The sequence below is a fragment of the Pan paniscus genome, chromosome 12 (assembly GCF_029289425.2).
Source record: "Pan paniscus chromosome 12, NHGRI_mPanPan1-v2.0_pri, whole genome shotgun sequence".
Taxonomy (NCBI): domain Eukaryota; kingdom Metazoa; phylum Chordata; class Mammalia; order Primates; family Hominidae; genus Pan; species Pan paniscus.
This window is the reverse complement of record NC_073261.2, coordinates 32,982,930-32,999,989: the sequence shown is the minus strand read 5'-3', so window position 1 is coordinate 32,999,989 and position 17,060 is coordinate 32,982,930. Positions and strand designations below refer to the sequence as shown.

Below are 17,060 nucleotides of genomic sequence, written 5' to 3'. Positions count from 1 at the left end.
GGGAGGCACAGAGAGACGCTGGTGACAGGGTAGGGGAGAGGCCAGGAGAGCCAGACAGAGGCTTGGACAGGCTCTGAGAGACCAGGATTAGGGGCCATGGAGAGAGAGAGAGAAAGAGGGGAGAGAGAGAGAGAGAAAGAGGGGAGAGAGAGAGAGAGAAAGAGAGAAAGGGAGGGAGCGAGGAGGCAGAGGGGTGGAGCGATAGAAGCCGGCAGGGAGGAAGGGGTGGGCAGGGGGAGGGCGAGAAGCCGCCGTTGACAATTACGTCTGGGCCCAAGCAAACATGAGGCAGCTGCCAGCCGGCCTGGGCAGTCTTGTCTGCCTCGGCTGTGAAGTGGGGAGGCTGGCAACAGTTTTCTTCAGCGCCCAGGATGCAGCCGGCTAAGGTAGGTGCTGGGGGAATGGGGTCTTGCTCTGGAGGGGGGTAGGGGAGAGGAATGGAGGCTTCTGGGGGTTGCTCTGGACCAGGAAGCCTTTTTCTTTGACCCTTGTCCCCTCTTGTTCCACTTTCCTTTGGGGAAAGTGAGCGTTGGGGCGTCCTGGCTGGCGCTGGGGTGTCCTGGCTGGTGTTGGGGTGTCCTGGCTGGGAGGCTGAACTCCTAGGGCTCCCTTTGGATGGGAGAGGTTTTAAGTGTTTGCGGAAGAAAAGCTGGACAGAGGAGGAGCTTGGGGTCAGCCCACGACTCATCCTGCTCAGTTAGGTCCCTGGGTCAGGTGCCAGCGTGGCTGACACTGAGCCCGGGCCCCACAGCCTTCAGGGTTGGGGGAGGGGTGAGCCTGGGAGGGAGTCACTTGTGCTTGGAGGTTGGTCAATGAATGCATCTTCTAATCAAGCAATCAAGTAACGAATGAGTGCCCACTTCCTCTGAAAGGGCTAGGAGCCCTAACAAGAGCACTTCCCACACATTCCCTTTCAGTAGGGCTGTGGGGAGGTCAGAGAGAGAACGCAAGGAAAACGCCTGGCACAGAGTTTGAGAAACAGTGGTGGGGAACAGGGAAGGGTGAAGAATTAAAGGAGGAATGAGGGAAGGAGAAATAAGCTGACCCTCCAGCCTCTAGCTGACTCTGAAAAGGTCTGCCTGATGCCCTGTGAGCTGCTCACACATTCAGGATAGTTCAGGACTAGATCTGGCTGCTCATAACAGAACGCCCCAAATAACAGTGGATGGAACAAGGTTAGCGGGGTTTCTCTCTCATGCAGAAGTCCAGAGGGGCAGTGGAGGGCTGGCTTGGAGGCCGCCTGATCAGCAGCATTTCAGGCCTGCTCTGTATCACCCCTGAGGTTACATTAAGGTGCAACATAGCTGCTGGAGCTCCAGCCAGCACACATGGGCTCATACTGACATATGAGCAGGAAGGAGAAAGAAAGAAGGACAAAAGGACCCAGAGACAGTCAGGGTCTTGAATGTAGGAAAGAAGGGATATGGGGTTGGCACCTCAGCATCTCTGCCCTGAACAGATAGCTTCCTGCCTCTTTCACCTGTGAGGACAAGCATCCAAGCATGGGCGGGTGGCTGGCTTGGACCACACTGCCCCCAAACCCCAGGCCTCCCTTGTGCTATCTGCTCCATCTTCCAGGGTGCCAAGAGGATCAGCTGAGGTGATGGCATGAAGCCCTTTGAGCATGGCAACACTACACATGGAAAATGTGCCTTCTCTCCTGTCACTTCAAGTCTCCCCAGCAACCACCATGCAGGCAGGGCAGAGTGGAGAAACGTAGCGCCTTGTCCCAGGCTCACACACTACGGCGTCAGGGTGCACAGTGCAACCGTGCCCATAGGCAGAGACACATTGAGCGACCCTGCATGACTACAGAGATGGGAATTTCCAGAGTCAGGCTGCACACAGATGTGCACACAGCCAGCTCTGACCTCCAGCAGAAGACAGTCCTCCCCTCCTTTGCCTTTCCTCTGCGGGCCTTAACTGCCAAAGGTCACTCTGGGAGCTTGGCCACTCCTGCCCCTGCCAGACTGGCAGAGTGGGTGGCCTGAGTCCTGCACTTACATCTGGTTCTTCCCTTGGCCATTGTGACCCCACACTGTGCTCCACCCTCCCACAACCAGCTCCTGGGCCCCAGTGGGTCTCACTGTCCTTATGTCTGCTAGTGGCCTTCCTGTGGCTGGCCTGGCCAGGGAGGGGAGTGGGACCCACACCTTCTGGTGCTGGGCTCAGCAGAGACAGTGGTCCTAGGAGAAGCCACCACTAGGTTTCTCATCAAGATCAATGGGAGATTGTGAAAAATAACCTTCCTCTCTTGTGGCAGCAGGGACTGTAGTCAGAGCTCAGGCTGGGAGGTGTTCTGACTCCTCAGGATCACGGTCAGTGGCTGTCCCCCAGTAACGCCCCATGACTGCCCGGCTCCCCAGCCTTCTCCCCACACTCCCCAGCCATTCATGAATTCTCACCTCACTCCTGGGGGGAGGTGGGGAGGCACTGCCTTTCCCATTCTAGACACTGAGGCTCAGAAAACTGGAACAGCTCCAGGACTCCATGAGCTTGATCCCATGAGCTCTTAGGAGAAAGGAGCAAAAGACCCGCAGTTTCTGCGACAGGCGCTGCTGTCGTGGTGTTGAGGCTGTGGTGTCTTCACAGCCCAGCCCGTGCACTGGGAACCCCTTCTGCCTGGCTTCCAGCCTTGTTGCAGGGCACTGTGCGAGATGGGCCCTAATTTGCTCCCACATTTCAAAAGACCCCAGGCTGCACTGAGAAGAAAGGGGCTCTGCCTCAGCCCTCCAGGTAGAGCCCAGGAGAAGGGCAGGGCTGAGAGCCAGAAGCCTGAGGGTACCAACGCCCATCTAGGACATTGTCTCCCGCATTATCACCCTGGACCCTCACGCAGCCCACAAGGCAGCTGTTGGTATCATCCCCACTTCACAGATGGGGAAACAGAGGCCTGCCCCAGACTGCAGGCTACAAGAGTTGTGGCTGAGATTTGAACCCTGCTCTGTCTTACTCCAGAGCGCAGCAAGTCCCTAGGGCTTGAGGGTTGTGGAAGAAGACGCAGGAGGAGAAGGGCATGCCTTTAACCAGATGGCAGAGGAGGGGCCCATCCCAGCCATGGGCCTGGTTCCCTGGGCCGGTGGTCTGTTGTGCCCTCTGAGCCCTCTAGTGAGTGCACACAAGCCAGACTCCAGCTGGCCGCATCCCCTGCGTTAGCCACGTGACCTGGAGCTAGCTGCCTCCTGTTTTTGGACTGTGGATCCAGAGCTAGGAAGGAAAGGACCCCAACATTTTAAATTCAGGCTGCCTTGTCTTATCAAGACCTTCTGTGTGAGGCAGAGAACTGCTTTACTGACTTAGCAGAGGGGGCTTAGAGCCCCCTTGCCCTCCCCAGCCCACCCCTGGGCATCCCAGTGACTTCCAGGAGCAGCCAATGTGGCTTCTGCAGGGAAGAAAGCACTCTCAGTTTCCAAGGTGAAGCAGAAGAGGGGAGAGAAGTTAGCACGTCTTTCTGACCTAGTGCCCAGACCTGGGGCAGGCAGGAGCCTGAGAGTGGGGGAGGGCACAGCATGGGGCGACTCCCGTGCTGCTTCCTGCCCAGGGCTCCCAGCCTCAGCTGACTGATGTTGCCTTTGAGCAGGTGCGTCTGTCATCTGAGATCAGCCCATGCCTTAGAAGGCCACAGAGCAGCCCTGTGGCAGGGAAAGAAGCAAGGGGACCTGCAGAGTTGGAGAGGGAGCGGCTGAGCTGAGACGGGAGGGCAGCGTGGGGGTGGCGTGTCCCACACTAGAGTCGGCCCAGCCTCCCCCTCTGACCTGCCACCTCAGCTCTCTGCCCAGCATGCCCTCTCCATCAGCCTGGCCATGCCTGGGCCAGGCTCAGCCAGGAAAAGCAGCTGCTGGTCTTTTCTGGCCTCACCTCCCAGCCTGCCCAACGCCCCCAGCCTTCCCCAGCCTTCATCACATGGACAGTGGGCAGATGCCAGGGTAGGCAAGGGACAAGTCCCCTGCATCCCAGTCCTCTGCTGCTGGTGCCACATGCCCCTGTGCCCAGCTCTGTCGTGGGATCCTCTCTCAAGATGGGCACTCTGGACAGTGCTCCAGAGAACCAAACTGTAGCCCCACCTCTGCCCCACTGACTCAGGGCCTCAGTCTTCCCATCTGGGTCTGAGAGATGCTCACAGCATCTGCCAGGCCTTGTGATGAGCAGTGCAGGGCTAGGAGGCACGGGCCTGGCTGACTCAAGTCAGGGCCACTGCCAGCAGTGCTGCACATGTGCACACAAATGTCCATGGGTCTTGCACAGAGCCCGGATCCTCACTGTGCGGGACTGAAGGACCCCGGGCAGGAGACAGGCATGGCCAAGAGGCATCATGGCTGTGCCTTGTTGGCTGTGAGCCCTGACTGCACCAGCAGACCTGGGCTCAGTCCAGGCCCTGTCACACACTGGCTGTGTGTCCTCTGACAGTTTACTTAGCTCATCTGTGCCACTGTCTCCTCATTTTCCGGGGGGAAGTATGAATATCACAGAACCCCCAGATAAATGTGATCCTATACCAACCAGCTTGGCCTGGCCCCTGCCACAGAGTGAGGTCTCCACACATGAAGGGAATACCTATGCCATCTCTTCTGACTGTTGAGGAGAGCCTGGGAAGGCCACCAAGCGGCAATTTGGCCATGGACAACTCAAGTTCACCCCTGGGTTAACGTGACACCCTCACTGCCAGGCAGCATGGGGAGCTTTGTCCTTGTCAAGGTGGCAGCCATCAGAGCAGGGGTGGACAGCCCAGCTCTCCTGCTCCGGTGCTGCGAGAGGGCTGGGGCCCAAGGCTGTGTGTGTGTGTGTGTGTGTGTGTGTGTGCGCTCATAGGTGTGTTCACAGGCATGTGTACGTGTGTGTGTATGTGCATATGTGCACGCATGCATCTTCAGGGACTCATGACAACCTCGGCTCCCCCGACAAGGCGAGCTGCCTTGCCTATGTCTGTCTGTGCCCAGGGGTGGGTGGAGAATCCAGGCTCCCCAAAGCTTCCCCATTCCATACCCCGGGGCCTGCACGACACAACGCCTACCACTGCTTCCTGCCATCTGTCCCGAGTGATGGAAATAGAGCCAGTGACAGCAAGCAGTGCTGGGTGGGCCAGTCTGCACCACAGCAGCCGTGGACAGGGTGGGGGGTGGGGAGCCCCACATCTGAGCAGCCTGGATGTCTCATGCTGGCCCTGGCCTCAGTGAAGCCCTTCCGGAAAGGAAGGGGGTGAGAATCGGGGGACCCCCTTCGCCTTTCAGGCAAGGCCAAGAATTTTCTATCTGGAGGGACAGACACTCTAAACAAATTCCCCAAGCTGCATTTTCAGATCTATTGAGGAGCTTTATAAGAACAGAGTAGCCCAGCCCTCTCTGCATCAAACAATCCAGCTCCTGGGCAGGCAGATGGTGGGAGCCTCCCCACGTGATTCTGGCATGTGGCAGCTGAGAGCGGCACATTGGGCCTCCCTGCCAGTCATGCTAGGCTGTGGGTTTGGACAGCCAGACCCTCCCTGGGATCAGAAGGGCGAGGAACACTGCATCTCCCCCACTGGGGGCTTTGTCACCTTGCCTTCCCCTTAACCCTGTGAGGGCACATTGTCACCCCCATTTTGCAGATGAGGAAACTGAGGCTCGGAGCTGTCAGGTTCTCTGTCAGGGTCACCGAGCTGGGAAGCGAGGGTGCGGGATTCATGTAACTGGTTGGCCACGGACCCCTCCCACTGTCCTCGGCTGCTGGAAATCACATCCGCCTGCCTTCGATCTCCTGCCCTGCCCCCAACTAGCCGTGCCCTCTGAGCCCACACCCAGGGGCCCTGGTGGCACATACGAAGCCACTCACTTCTGTTTTGCATCCGTTAAGTCTGTAGACATCTGGGAGGAGTCAGCGATGCATCTTGCCCATGCATGTACTCCTAGAACGCCACCTCTGGGGAACGGAGCCTGGATACTTTAACGCAGGTTTTCCAGGACCCCCACTTCTCACAGGCCGTCATGTGCCCCCCAGTCACCTCTGCCACATCTGCTCTGGACGGCTCTCTGGGAGTTTCTCTGGAGCACAGTTGATGAGAACCATGGAGACTGAACTAGCGGCTCGAGGGTTTCACCTTGGCACACTCCTGACAGTCTGACTCCATCTTCTCAGCCAGATGGGCCTCCTCAAGACGAAGCTGTGCCATGCTGGGCATGGGGCAAGGAGTGGGACGCTGCTCCGTGGGCCACCTGGCCTCTCAGGGGACCTACAGGGTAGGGAGCCATGAGGCAAAATGTCCGGTCCGGGTCCTGGAGGTTTGTTCCAAGTGCTCAGCCTCTGTCTGTGGTGTGGAAACTCTCGGGATGATGGTGTGGTGTTTGCGGCAGAGACTGGACTGTGTTCAGGGGGAGAGGAAGGCATGGGGGACAGCCCTGCCTCCTACATCCCCACAGTGACAGTTTTCTCAGGCACTGGGAAGTCGCCGCCCCTCCCTCACTGGCCACATCTAGCGTAGGTCCTGAGTACCTGTCTCCATAATATCCCCAGCACCCAGCCATGACCTCCGCCTGGCTTAGCCTTCCCCCGCTCTCCTGGGCCTGGGCACCCCTCGCCTCCCACAGATGGCTGCCTGCCTCATCGAACCCCCAATCTGATCTGCACATTCCACCAGGCCACCCTTCTGAGGCAGCTGCGACTCCAGCTGGACTTGAGTGGCAGAGAGCAGCTGGGGCGGCTGTGCCCTGCCAGGAGGATGCTGCCCCAAGCCTGCTGGCTGGCAGGTCTGAGAACCATCCAGATCAGTCCTGTCCAACAGAGACATGATGCAAGCCACAGATGTTACTTAAAATGTGCCAGTAGGCACAGTAAAGAAGGAAAAAATAGTTAAATTATTTTAACCATATGTTTTATTAAACCCAGTGTAAATGATTATCATTTCAACCTGCAATTGATATAAAGCATTTTTAATGAGCTATTTGATAGTCTAGTAAGTAAACGTTTGGAACCCAGTGTGTGTTTACACGAGGGCACGTCTCAGTGTGGACCAGCCACATGTCAGTCTCAGCAGCCTGGCGAGAGGCCGCCGTCACTCAGACTTGAGGGGTCGCCTGGCTGAGTCGAGCAGGCCCCCAGCCTCAGCCACAGAGAGAAACATACACTTCTTGCCTTTACCATTTTGCTGTATCTGTTGTGACCTGTGCTATTGTTTCTTATTATTTTTCTTTAAATTAACTCATGCATTGAATTTTAGTGAATTCATTTAAAAGGGAATCTTTAAATCAGTACTGTAAGTGGGAAGCCGGGAGCAGAAGTGGAAGGTAACCACCACATTGCCATGAAATAAGGCAGCAGCGATAAACTCCCACCCATGGTCTGTGGCCTGTTGAGGCTCTGAGCTGAGGCCATGCCCTCCCTTTGTAAAGAGAATGGCAGTGGGGAGCTGGAGAGTGTGCTGGCCCCGAGTCTAAGTCATCTCCTGCACCTCGTAGGTGCAGCTCCCCACTGCCAGAGACCTCAGGCCAAAGCCCCCAGGACGCAGCTGACTCAGAACAGGTTGGGTTTACCCCTGTTGAATAACAGGAGAACGCATACCCCAGGGACCCTGGCAAGCTGCATGAGAGTGGGTGAGCTAGAATCCATTACCGGATTTGGGGCTCAGTTGGGTGCTTTGGGTAATTTTGAGGTTCTAAGGAACCTCAAAAAGTTGGTGTGACCATTAAATATGATAACCCCTCCAAACAACTAACTCAGCACCAGCACACAGCAGGGGCATCACCCACGCCATCCTTTTCCATCCCTCCCTGGCTCCCCACAGGCCAGGAGGACTTAGAAGGAAGTTGAGGCCTGGTCCTGGCCTGCCTGGCTGGGCAGGAGCTACAGATCTCGGCCACCAGGTGACTGGCAGAGAATGGCCTGCCTGGCTCACCAGCAGCCTCTATCCTTCAGGGAAACTTGTGACCTTTGAGAAGGCTGCAGGTCCCCTGGGCCAGCCTAGGGCTGTTTCTGGGACACAGCCCTAAATGCCCACACTGCCAAGTATGCCACCAGGGACTCTGCCTGAACCCAGGGCCCAGATCTTCTGGCTTCACTGGTCTCTGCCACTCAACCCTGGCCATCCTCTAAAGCTGGTAGACAATGACAGTTCTGTCACCCATTAAAATGAGGCCGGCATCGAGCAGGAGTGGGAGGAGAGAGTCCCAGGTGAATTGTGAAGAGCACAGGGGACTTTTGATCATTCGTGAATATTTATTCAGAGCCTTGTGCATGCTTGCGTTTTTAACACCCTCTTTTTGGGTGCATGAGAGTATTTTTTGATGGAAATCTTTATTGAGCTCGTTGTAGATTCACATGCAGTTGTAGGAGCTCACACAGAGGGCCCATGTACACTTTACCCGGTTTCCCCAATGACAGCATATTGCAAAACTACAACACAATAGCACAACTGGAGTGCCTGCAATGATGCAACCTACCAGTCCTAGTCCGATTTCCAGTTCACACACATTCATTTCCGTGTGCATTTTTTGCTACAATTTTTATCACGTGTAGGTTCAGGCACTCAACAGCACCATCAAGATGCAAAACAGCTCTGTCCCCTCAAGGCCCCTCCTGCCGCCCTGTGAGAGCCACACCCCTCTCCCTCCTGCCTGCCTCCCCCCATCCTTAACCCCTGGCCCTCTAATCTGTTCTCCATTTCTAAAACTTTGTCATTTTACAATGTTATATAAATAGAATCACACAGAATGTGACCTTTTGGGTTGGCTTTTTCATTCAGCGTAATTCTCTGGAGGTTCACGCAGGTGTGGTGTGCGCCAACAGTTTGTTTGTTTTACTTGTTCAGAATTCCGTGGTATGGATGCACTGGAGTTTGTTTAATCATTCACCCATTGAAGGGCATTGGGTTGCTTCCAGTTTGGGGCCATTCCAAGTAAAGCTGCCATGAACATTTGTGTATAGGTTTTCACTTGAAGATAACTTTTCGTTTCTCCAGGATAAACGGCCAAAAATACCGTGGTTGGGCTCTGTGGTAGCGCATGTCTAGTTTTTATAGGAAGCTGCCAAACTGTTCTCCAGAGTGGCTAAGGCGTTTTCCCTTTCCACCGACAATGGAGGGGTGATTCCGTTTCTCCACATCCTCACCAGCGTTCAGTTGTCATTATCTTTGGCTCTAGCTGTTCGGACAGGCACGTGGTGGTGTCTCCCAGCGGTCCTCCTCTGCGTTGCCAGAATGGCTAATGACGGCGAACATCTCTTCCCGCCGCCTTTGCCATCCACGCATCCTCTCTGGTGAAATGTCCGTGCATGTCTTTCACACTTTCTAACCTGATGGTTTGCTCTTTTACTGTTGAGTTTTGGGAGTGAGGATCTCTTGGGTGCCAGGCTGTGTCACGAGGAAAAGCAGGTCACATGAGGATCAGGTTCCACTCTCGCAGAGCTGATGCGCTAAAGGGGAGAGACAGAAAACACAATAATAGGATCAGTTCACAAGGGCTGGGTGCTGTGAAGAAGTGCTGAGATGGAGGTGCATGGGGGAGGGTGGCCTAGGTAGTCAGGCAGGGGCTCTTCCAGGACCTGAGCCCTGAGTGAGGCCTTAAACGCCCGGGGCAGAAGCGTCCAGTGCCAGGAGCAGCAGGTGCCAAGGCGGTCGTGTGGGAGCAGACTTGGAGGGGCACGGTGGGGCTGTCAGGGCCTGGCAGGGAGGCACTGGGGCTCCTGGCAGGGTTGGGGCATCTAATTCATGTTCCATCTCATCACTGCCCCAGCTCCTCTCCCAGCACCAAGGCACTGTGGGGTGAGGGGCCATGGGGCCGCCTCTCAGGACGCCCTCCCTTCCATGCTGTGAGCCTCCCAAGCCAGCAGGAGGGTGCCTGGGCTGCTATTTAACATTCCCTGACAGCTCAGTCAGACCCTCTTCCAGACACACAAGGGTCAAATACTCATGAGGATGACCTCCTCCCGCCTCCCCAACAGCCTGAGGGCCCAGGCCGCAGCCTGATGAGTCCCAGCTTCCCAGGCTCGGCTGCTGGGGTCTCCCTGCCCTCCTCTCCCTGGCCCTCCCCTCCCTTCTCTTCTCAGAACCCACCCCCTGCCTCACAAAGAGGGGTGCCCATCATGGGCCTGCCTTGTGGGGCTCACAGGTGGGATTCTGGCCCCTCAGCCAGATGGAGGAGCCTGGCCCGGCACCCCCACCACCACTCCACCCAGGCTCTCTCCACAGGGAGAAAAGACACACTGGGGCCCCCTAGCCCAGGAAGGCATCACAGCACTCCTCAACAGATACTTTTGGAAGGCTGCTGATGTGCCTGAGGGGCTTCAGAACACACCCAGCTCCAGAGACCGCCCCAGGGACCCGGGCCGAGAAACAGCCTCAGCAGCAAAGCCCGTGGTCAAGCCCATGTGAACTTTGGAATCAGAAGACTATACGTGTAGTGTGGCCCTGGCATGTCCCAAAACTTCTCAGGGAATTAGTTTCCTCATCTGCAAAATGGGGATCGTGTTACCGATTGCAGGGGGTTGTCGTGACGAGATTACTTTCAGCTCAGCATAGACATCCACTTGGGAGGTGCTCAGCCTGCCCTTTGGGCTCACCCAGCCTTCCCGGGAGGACTGAGCCCTGTGAGCTAGAACCCAGGACACCCATGGGATCTCCCACACGACCTGGGCCTGGGGCTTCCAGACAGAATCCCTGTGACTAACCCTGGGCCCCGAGAAGCAGCCTTGCCAGCCAAGCCAGTGCTGTTCTGAGATGGGCTGCAGACGGGGCTGGGGGTCCCAGTGAAGAGCTCTTGCCAGGGGCTCCGAGGCCGCCTCAGTTTCTTCTGATGTCCTCTGCTCACCCCCCATGCAGAGCCTGCAGCAAAGAATTTGTGATGTAATGAAGCACCTGCTGCCCCTCTCTCCCCTACGACCCTCCTTAACCAAAATAAAGACTCCTGAATAAGATCATGAATAATGGAGAAAGTGCGTTTCTGACCCAGCCTGACAGGACGTGTGTGTGCATATGTATGTGTGAGCACATGTGCATATGAGCATGTGTATGTGTGTGTGCCTATGCATATGTGCTTGTGTGTGCATATGAACATGTGTACTTGTGTGCATATGTGTGTGTGCATGTGTGTGTGCATGTGTGCATGTGAGCATGTGTACACGTGTGTGTGCATAGCGTGTGCACGTAGGGAGCTTCCCTCAGCACCCCAGGCACCCGTCCACCCCCAGCTCTCCCCCTGTTTCTGCTCCATCAGCATGGTCAGTGCCTCTTCTTGCTGCAGCTCTGGGCACCACTGAGCCCCCTCATTGCTTGGTGAGCCTTGGAGAAGGGGAGGTACGTGCAGGGGTTGTTGCCAAGGGTGTGTCGCAGGAAGGGTGGATGATGACTGTGAGCTGGAGGACTGGTAGTTGGGACCTAGCTGGGGAAGGCCCAAAAGCCAGGATAAGGGAACTGAACATCTCCCTGCCTAGGGGACCACTGCATCAAACACTGACTAGTGGGCCGGCTGCCCAACCCAAATGTGGATAGGCCTCAGGGGACCATGAGCCAGTGAAGCACCCAGAGAATCCTCCCCCAGCTGGAGCCTGCAGTGTGCAGAGACCAGTGGGGGTGCCAGGCCCATGCGTCGGGAGAGGGGCCAGCCTTTGCAGCAGCAGCGGAGCCCTGTCGCTGGGCTCTGTGTGGATGGGCATGGCCAGGGCTGGTGTCCGGCGCTGCTCTCTGATCTTGTCTGCTTTCCAGGACTGGCTCTCTGTGCTTCCCTGCAGGCTGTGACTGGCCCGGGCTCCCTGCTGCCAATTCTCCCAGTTCAAATCAACCTGGGTCAGTCTCCGGCTCTGGCACCTGACAGTCCAACTAGCACAGGGGCTGTCTTCCAGGGCTGCCTCTGTAGAAGCTGCTTGACGGCCCCGTCCATCTGTTATTTACTTTGAACAACCAAATACTTTTCAGGACCGTGCAAAGGTAGCATACACGAGACCCTGTGACCTGGGAAGGGTATGGCCAACCCACCCCCTGAGTGGCCCTCTTTACTGGCCAAGGAACCCAACCGCTCAGAACACATATGCATGTGGGGGTGGTGCCACTGCCACAGCTGGAGTTCAGGCAGTGTGTCACAGACAAAATAGGCATGAGGGCCATTGGTGGGCTGTGGTCCAATTGGCCAGGCCACACCTGTCCCCCTGCCACCCCGAGCAGGAGGGGACAGCACAAAGGCAGCAAACTAGACCCAGCAGGTGCACAGAGGTGTGGCCAGCGGCAGCCTGCGGTGCACCTCCCTCCTCTGTGCCTCATGGGCCAGCTGCCAGCATGGGAACTGAGCATGGTGGGCAGTTTGGATGTCAGGGTTGGGGGGCCTGAAATACGTTGTAGGAGAGCAAATCTTGCTGCCCTGGGGCCTCCACCATGACCCCAGGAGGTTGTTTTCCGATCCACACCAACTCAGGCACATGGCCCACTGCCTCTTTTTTTTTTTTTTTTTTTTTTTGAGACAGTCTGGCTCTGCTGGCCTGGCTGGAGTGCAGTGGCATGATCTCAGCTCACTGTAACCTCCGTCTCCCGGGCTCAAGCAATTCTCCTGCTTCAACCTCCTGAGTAGCTGGGATTACAGGCGCATGCCACCACGTCTGGCTAATTTTTGTATTTTTAGTAGAGACAGGGTTTCATCATGTTGGTCAGGCTGGTCTCGAACTCCTGACCTCAGGTGATCCGCCTGCCTCGGCCTCCTAAAGTGCTAGGATTACAGGCGTGAACCACCACGCCCGGCTGATCCACTGCCTCTTAATGACCACCCATGACTCACTCCTCCCAAGACTCTCCTGCCCATAGCTGGAGCCGTTTCTTCAGATCCCTGCCAGCCTCAGTGGCGGGTTCCACCAGTGCAGCCCTCCTGGGGTCACCACCCAGCCTTTCATTCATTCTCAGCTTGCCTCAACATGAAAACTCAGGCAGAGCAGGGGCCCTGCTGGGGGAGTGAGGGAGCCAGACGTGGCTGTGTGACCCTGTGCAGATCCACTTGCCTCTCTGGTCTTCAGGCAGATGAGGGATTGGGATCGTGATTTCTAAGGGGCCGTCCAGCTCTGACAACCCGGCCTGTGCTAAGGTGGAGAATCCAATGAGTAAGTCTGGGATCACTGCTGACATCCCCTCTCTGCACCTCTGTCTGCCCCTCTTCCAGGGGTCCCATCTTATACCATAGCCAGGGTGTAGAGTGAAAGGAACCTCCCCAGGTCTGGCAGGAATGGCCAGGATGAGGGGCACTAGGCATGCAGCCCTGGAAGGTGAGCCCTCTGTTGTGTTCAGGCTGGCCTCATCTAGGATATCAGGGCAGCTCGGGACCATCCAGGGGTCCCCCCTCTGAGCAGGGGCTCAGGGCTGCTCTGCCTGTTCCTACTGCAGGAAGTGACAAAGGCGTCGGACGGCAGCCTCCTGGGGGACCTCGGGCACACACCACTTAGCAAGAAGGAGGGTATCAAGTGGCAGAGGCCGAGGCTCAGCCGCCAGGCTTTGATGAGATGCTGCCTGGTCAAGTGGATCCTATCCAGCACAGCCCCACAGGGCTCAGGTAGGGGCCAGGGTGGGCTGTGGTCAAGGGTGGGGGTGGGGAGATCTGAGCACTGTCCTTTCTGAGGGCTCAAAGGCCAGCCTGGGACCCCAGCCTGGGCCACATCGCCCCTGTCTCTATTGGAGGTGTGTTTTCATTCATTCACACCCTTCCCCATTCATTGAGTGCCTGCTTCACACAGGCCACTGAGCTCCCAGTGGGACCCACAGAGCATGGGTACAGAGAGCTGGGACCACACTGCGGTTTTCCAGTTGGCTAGGAAGACAGAGCCAGGCTGCAGAGTCCAACAAACCAGGCTCCACCCTGCCCACTGCTCACGCCCTGAGTAAGCCGGGGCACCTCATCGATCCTTTCTAAGCCTTCCGTGAGAAGGCAGGCTGGAACCTGTCCACAGGGCACATTTGAAGATGGGAAATAATGTGTGCAGTGCCTGGTGATCAGGAGGCCCCACCCTCAGCCCCTCCTTGGTCCTGTTCAGTGCACCCCAAGGATTGGTGCTGGCTCTTTGCCTTGGGCTGCATTCTGGTGGTGTGTTAACGAGAGAACGGGCAGAAATCAATGCCCTGGGCTTGCCATGGGTGATATTTGGTGTTTGCTGAGTATAACAGGGCTGAACAGACAATGGCAGCCTCATGCGGCCCCCACGATCTCACACACACATTCAGACACCTCACACTCACACCTATGCACACACACCGGTGCCTCTACCACACACGAGCTTGCACACTCATCATGCACACATAGGTAGGCATACCATACACACTTGCATACTCACATACACACACCACATGCAGGCACCCACACACCATGCACACTCATGGAATCACACATGTGAGTATGGTGCGTATAAGAGTCTGCCTCTGACTTTAAGGAAAAGGTGCAGACTTGCCCTTGACAGCTGCATCTTGTTTGCTGTCTTGGACCCTCTCTAGCTGTGTGATTTCCAGGGAGCGTTGGTCCCCTGGCCAGGAGAATGGGCATGATCGGGGTCCCAGCCTCCTCGGCTTGATGGGGGTCATGAGTGGAGGGGATCAATTGAGGGGTCTGGGCAAACAGCAGGCACAGTGGCTGACAGCCACAGCCAGAGGTCCATGCCTGTGCACAAAGGGACTGGCTGCTATGCACCAGATCCCCGTCCTTTACCCACAAATGCCACTCCAGGGTGCTCCCAGCACGATTCCAGCCCCCTCCCTTTTGCCACCACCACCTCTGCTTCCCCACAGAGCCCCTACCCATCTGTGATGCTGTCACCTTGGCTGAGACTTGTCCCCAACCCCTTCCCATGGAAGCGCTAGCACCTGTGAATGCATGAGTGAGGTCCACATGCAGCCCCAACTTCTCGGGGATGGGGGTGGCAGGTTTTGCAGGTGGCAGAAACGTGATGAGGTCACTAAAAGCACATGCGCATAGCTCCACCGGGAAGGACCGCCTTCAGGGCACTGTTCATTCTGCATCAGAATGAAAATGCGCCTGCTCTCCCTTAGGGTGGGGGCGAGAGCACGGTGGCCATCGCATGTGCTGGCGGCTCAGGTCCACTCTGACGGGCACAGCTTCAGGTCGCTCGAGACTCAGATTTCCTCCATATCAGTCTTCCAGGGTTTTCTTGGTGGCAACAAGTATTTAAGGGGTGCTGCAGTGGTACCCTCCCTCCATCCCTCAGGTCCTGCAGATGCTCAGCCTCATCCTCCCGTCTCTCTCTGGCAGGCAGAGGTGGCTCAGGACGGGTGGGGCTGGTGTGCATCCTTTGCCGAAGCTTTCTGCACACCCGTGACAGCAGCAGCTATGCTGAGTGGGGTGGACAGGGAGAAAGGCGACAGAGGGGCCGGCATGGCATGTTCAAGTCAGGGCGGGGGGGACCACCCCTGCACGGCCCACCCCTGCATGCCCCATCCCACCTCACGGAAGCTTCCTAGAGGGCAGGGCCTTTCCACACCCAGCTGTCAGGACACGTTTGCTGAACAACTTGTCAAAGGCGCACAGGAGACAGGGCCAGGGCTGGGCCAGGGCACCAGCGATGGGTTTGTTCCCCTGCATGGATGTGTTTACCGGACCTTGTGCCGGCACTGGGAGCAGATGTGAACGACACATCCAAGAGCCTATTTGATTGTGCAAGGAAGGCAGTGTGGAGCTCATCACCCTGATTTACCAGAGCGTCCACGGCAGCTCAGAGAGGTCACGTGACTCAGCAGATGGCACAAGAAGCGGGGGTTGGGGTGGGGGAGGCTCGGGCCCAGAGCTCCACGGTGCCCACCCTGATGAGCGTCTTTGGTGGGAGCTGAGGGATGAGGGACCCCATGGACAGAGGAGCCGGGACTCCGATGTGCCCTTTGTCTCCCTTGGCCATAGCTCCCGGGTCTCCTCTCTTCAGTCCAAACAAGTCCCATGTGTGTCCTGCAAGGAGGCCGGGCTGGTGTGGTCACACTGAGGGCTTTGTGCACGTGTGAAGTGCTGCGCGGTGTGCAGATGAGGCATCCCCGCTCTTTGGGAGCTGGCACAGGCTCTGGGTGCAAAGAACAATGGAGCCCATTCAGTGCAGCCCCACTGCGTGCTCTGCGAGGCCCAGCACGGTGTCCTGAGCCTTGGGGTCCTGTGGAAGGGGGGCGGCCCAGACACTGTGCCCTTGTACTGGGGTTTTTCCGTTCAGCAGAAGTGGGGCCAGAGACACATGTCGGGAACAGCTGGGAGTGAAAGCCAAGGCCCAGCCTGGGAGTCCTGGAGGCTTGGGTGAGGTAGAACGTCGGCAAGGAGTGGACAGGACCCAGGGTCCTGGAGACAGTGGGCAAGGGCTAGAGCATCTGTGGCTGGGCCCTGGGTGGCCAATTCTGGGTGTGAAGACCCCAGGATGGAGTCAGGAGGTGGCCAGCAGTGGGGCCTCTAAGAGGGGAGCCTAGGAGACTCAGAGCACAGGCAGCCTGGCCCCACCCTACCCAGGAGAGGCGCCCCATCCTCAGCCTAGAAGCTCCTTGGACCCTCTTCCATGACCCGGAAGCTGGGACTCTGGCCTGCCCTGCATGCCTCCCCTGCATCTAAAGCCTCTCCCTGCAGGACGCCTCTCCAGAGGCATGGCCAGTGCCACAACTGGACAGACCTGTTTCTCAAGTTTGATGCCCACAAGGGCTGTGGGACTTGGGTTTCTTCAACTGGAATAATAATGTCACCCACAAATAACCTGGGGTCCCAGCTGCAGACAACTGAAACAGGGTGGGCTCCAGGCCTCAGGAAGTTCACAGAAACTCTGGAGGACCAGAGAACGAGGTCTGAATGGGACGAAGCCAGGGCCCCACCTACTGCTTCGGGAGATGCCTGGCATCCTGGACCACTCTGGCAGGAACGCTCTAGCAGCTGCTGCACGCTTCTGTGTGACACGGTGCAGCCATTCCTCACACACGCACACATACACACACAAGCACACACACACACACATGAGCACACACACACGCATACTTACACACACGCATGCACATGCCCCTCCCCCAGAGAGAAGACCCACATCCTCCTCAGTCGCCGATGCATCCCAGGGAGATGCTCATTCTCCCCGGGGTGCCATGGCAACCCCACGTAAAATCATAAAGA

General features: G+C 57.1%; 1 protein-coding gene across 1 annotated transcript in view; it reads left to right on the top strand.

Annotated features, from left to right (window-relative positions):
- The first annotated feature begins 248 nt into the window (after window positions 1-248).
- Window positions 249-17,060, top strand: part of KCNIP3 (potassium voltage-gated channel interacting protein 3) — a 92,626-nt gene continuing 75,814 nt past the window's right edge. The window contains exons 1-2 of the mRNA XM_008956369.5: window positions 249-386; window positions 13,322-13,487. Of these exons, the coding sequence (XP_008954617.2) occupies window positions 372-386; window positions 13,322-13,487 (181 nt within the window). The 5' untranslated portion in view covers window positions 249-371. The remainder of the gene's footprint in view (window positions 387-13,321; window positions 13,488-17,060) is intronic.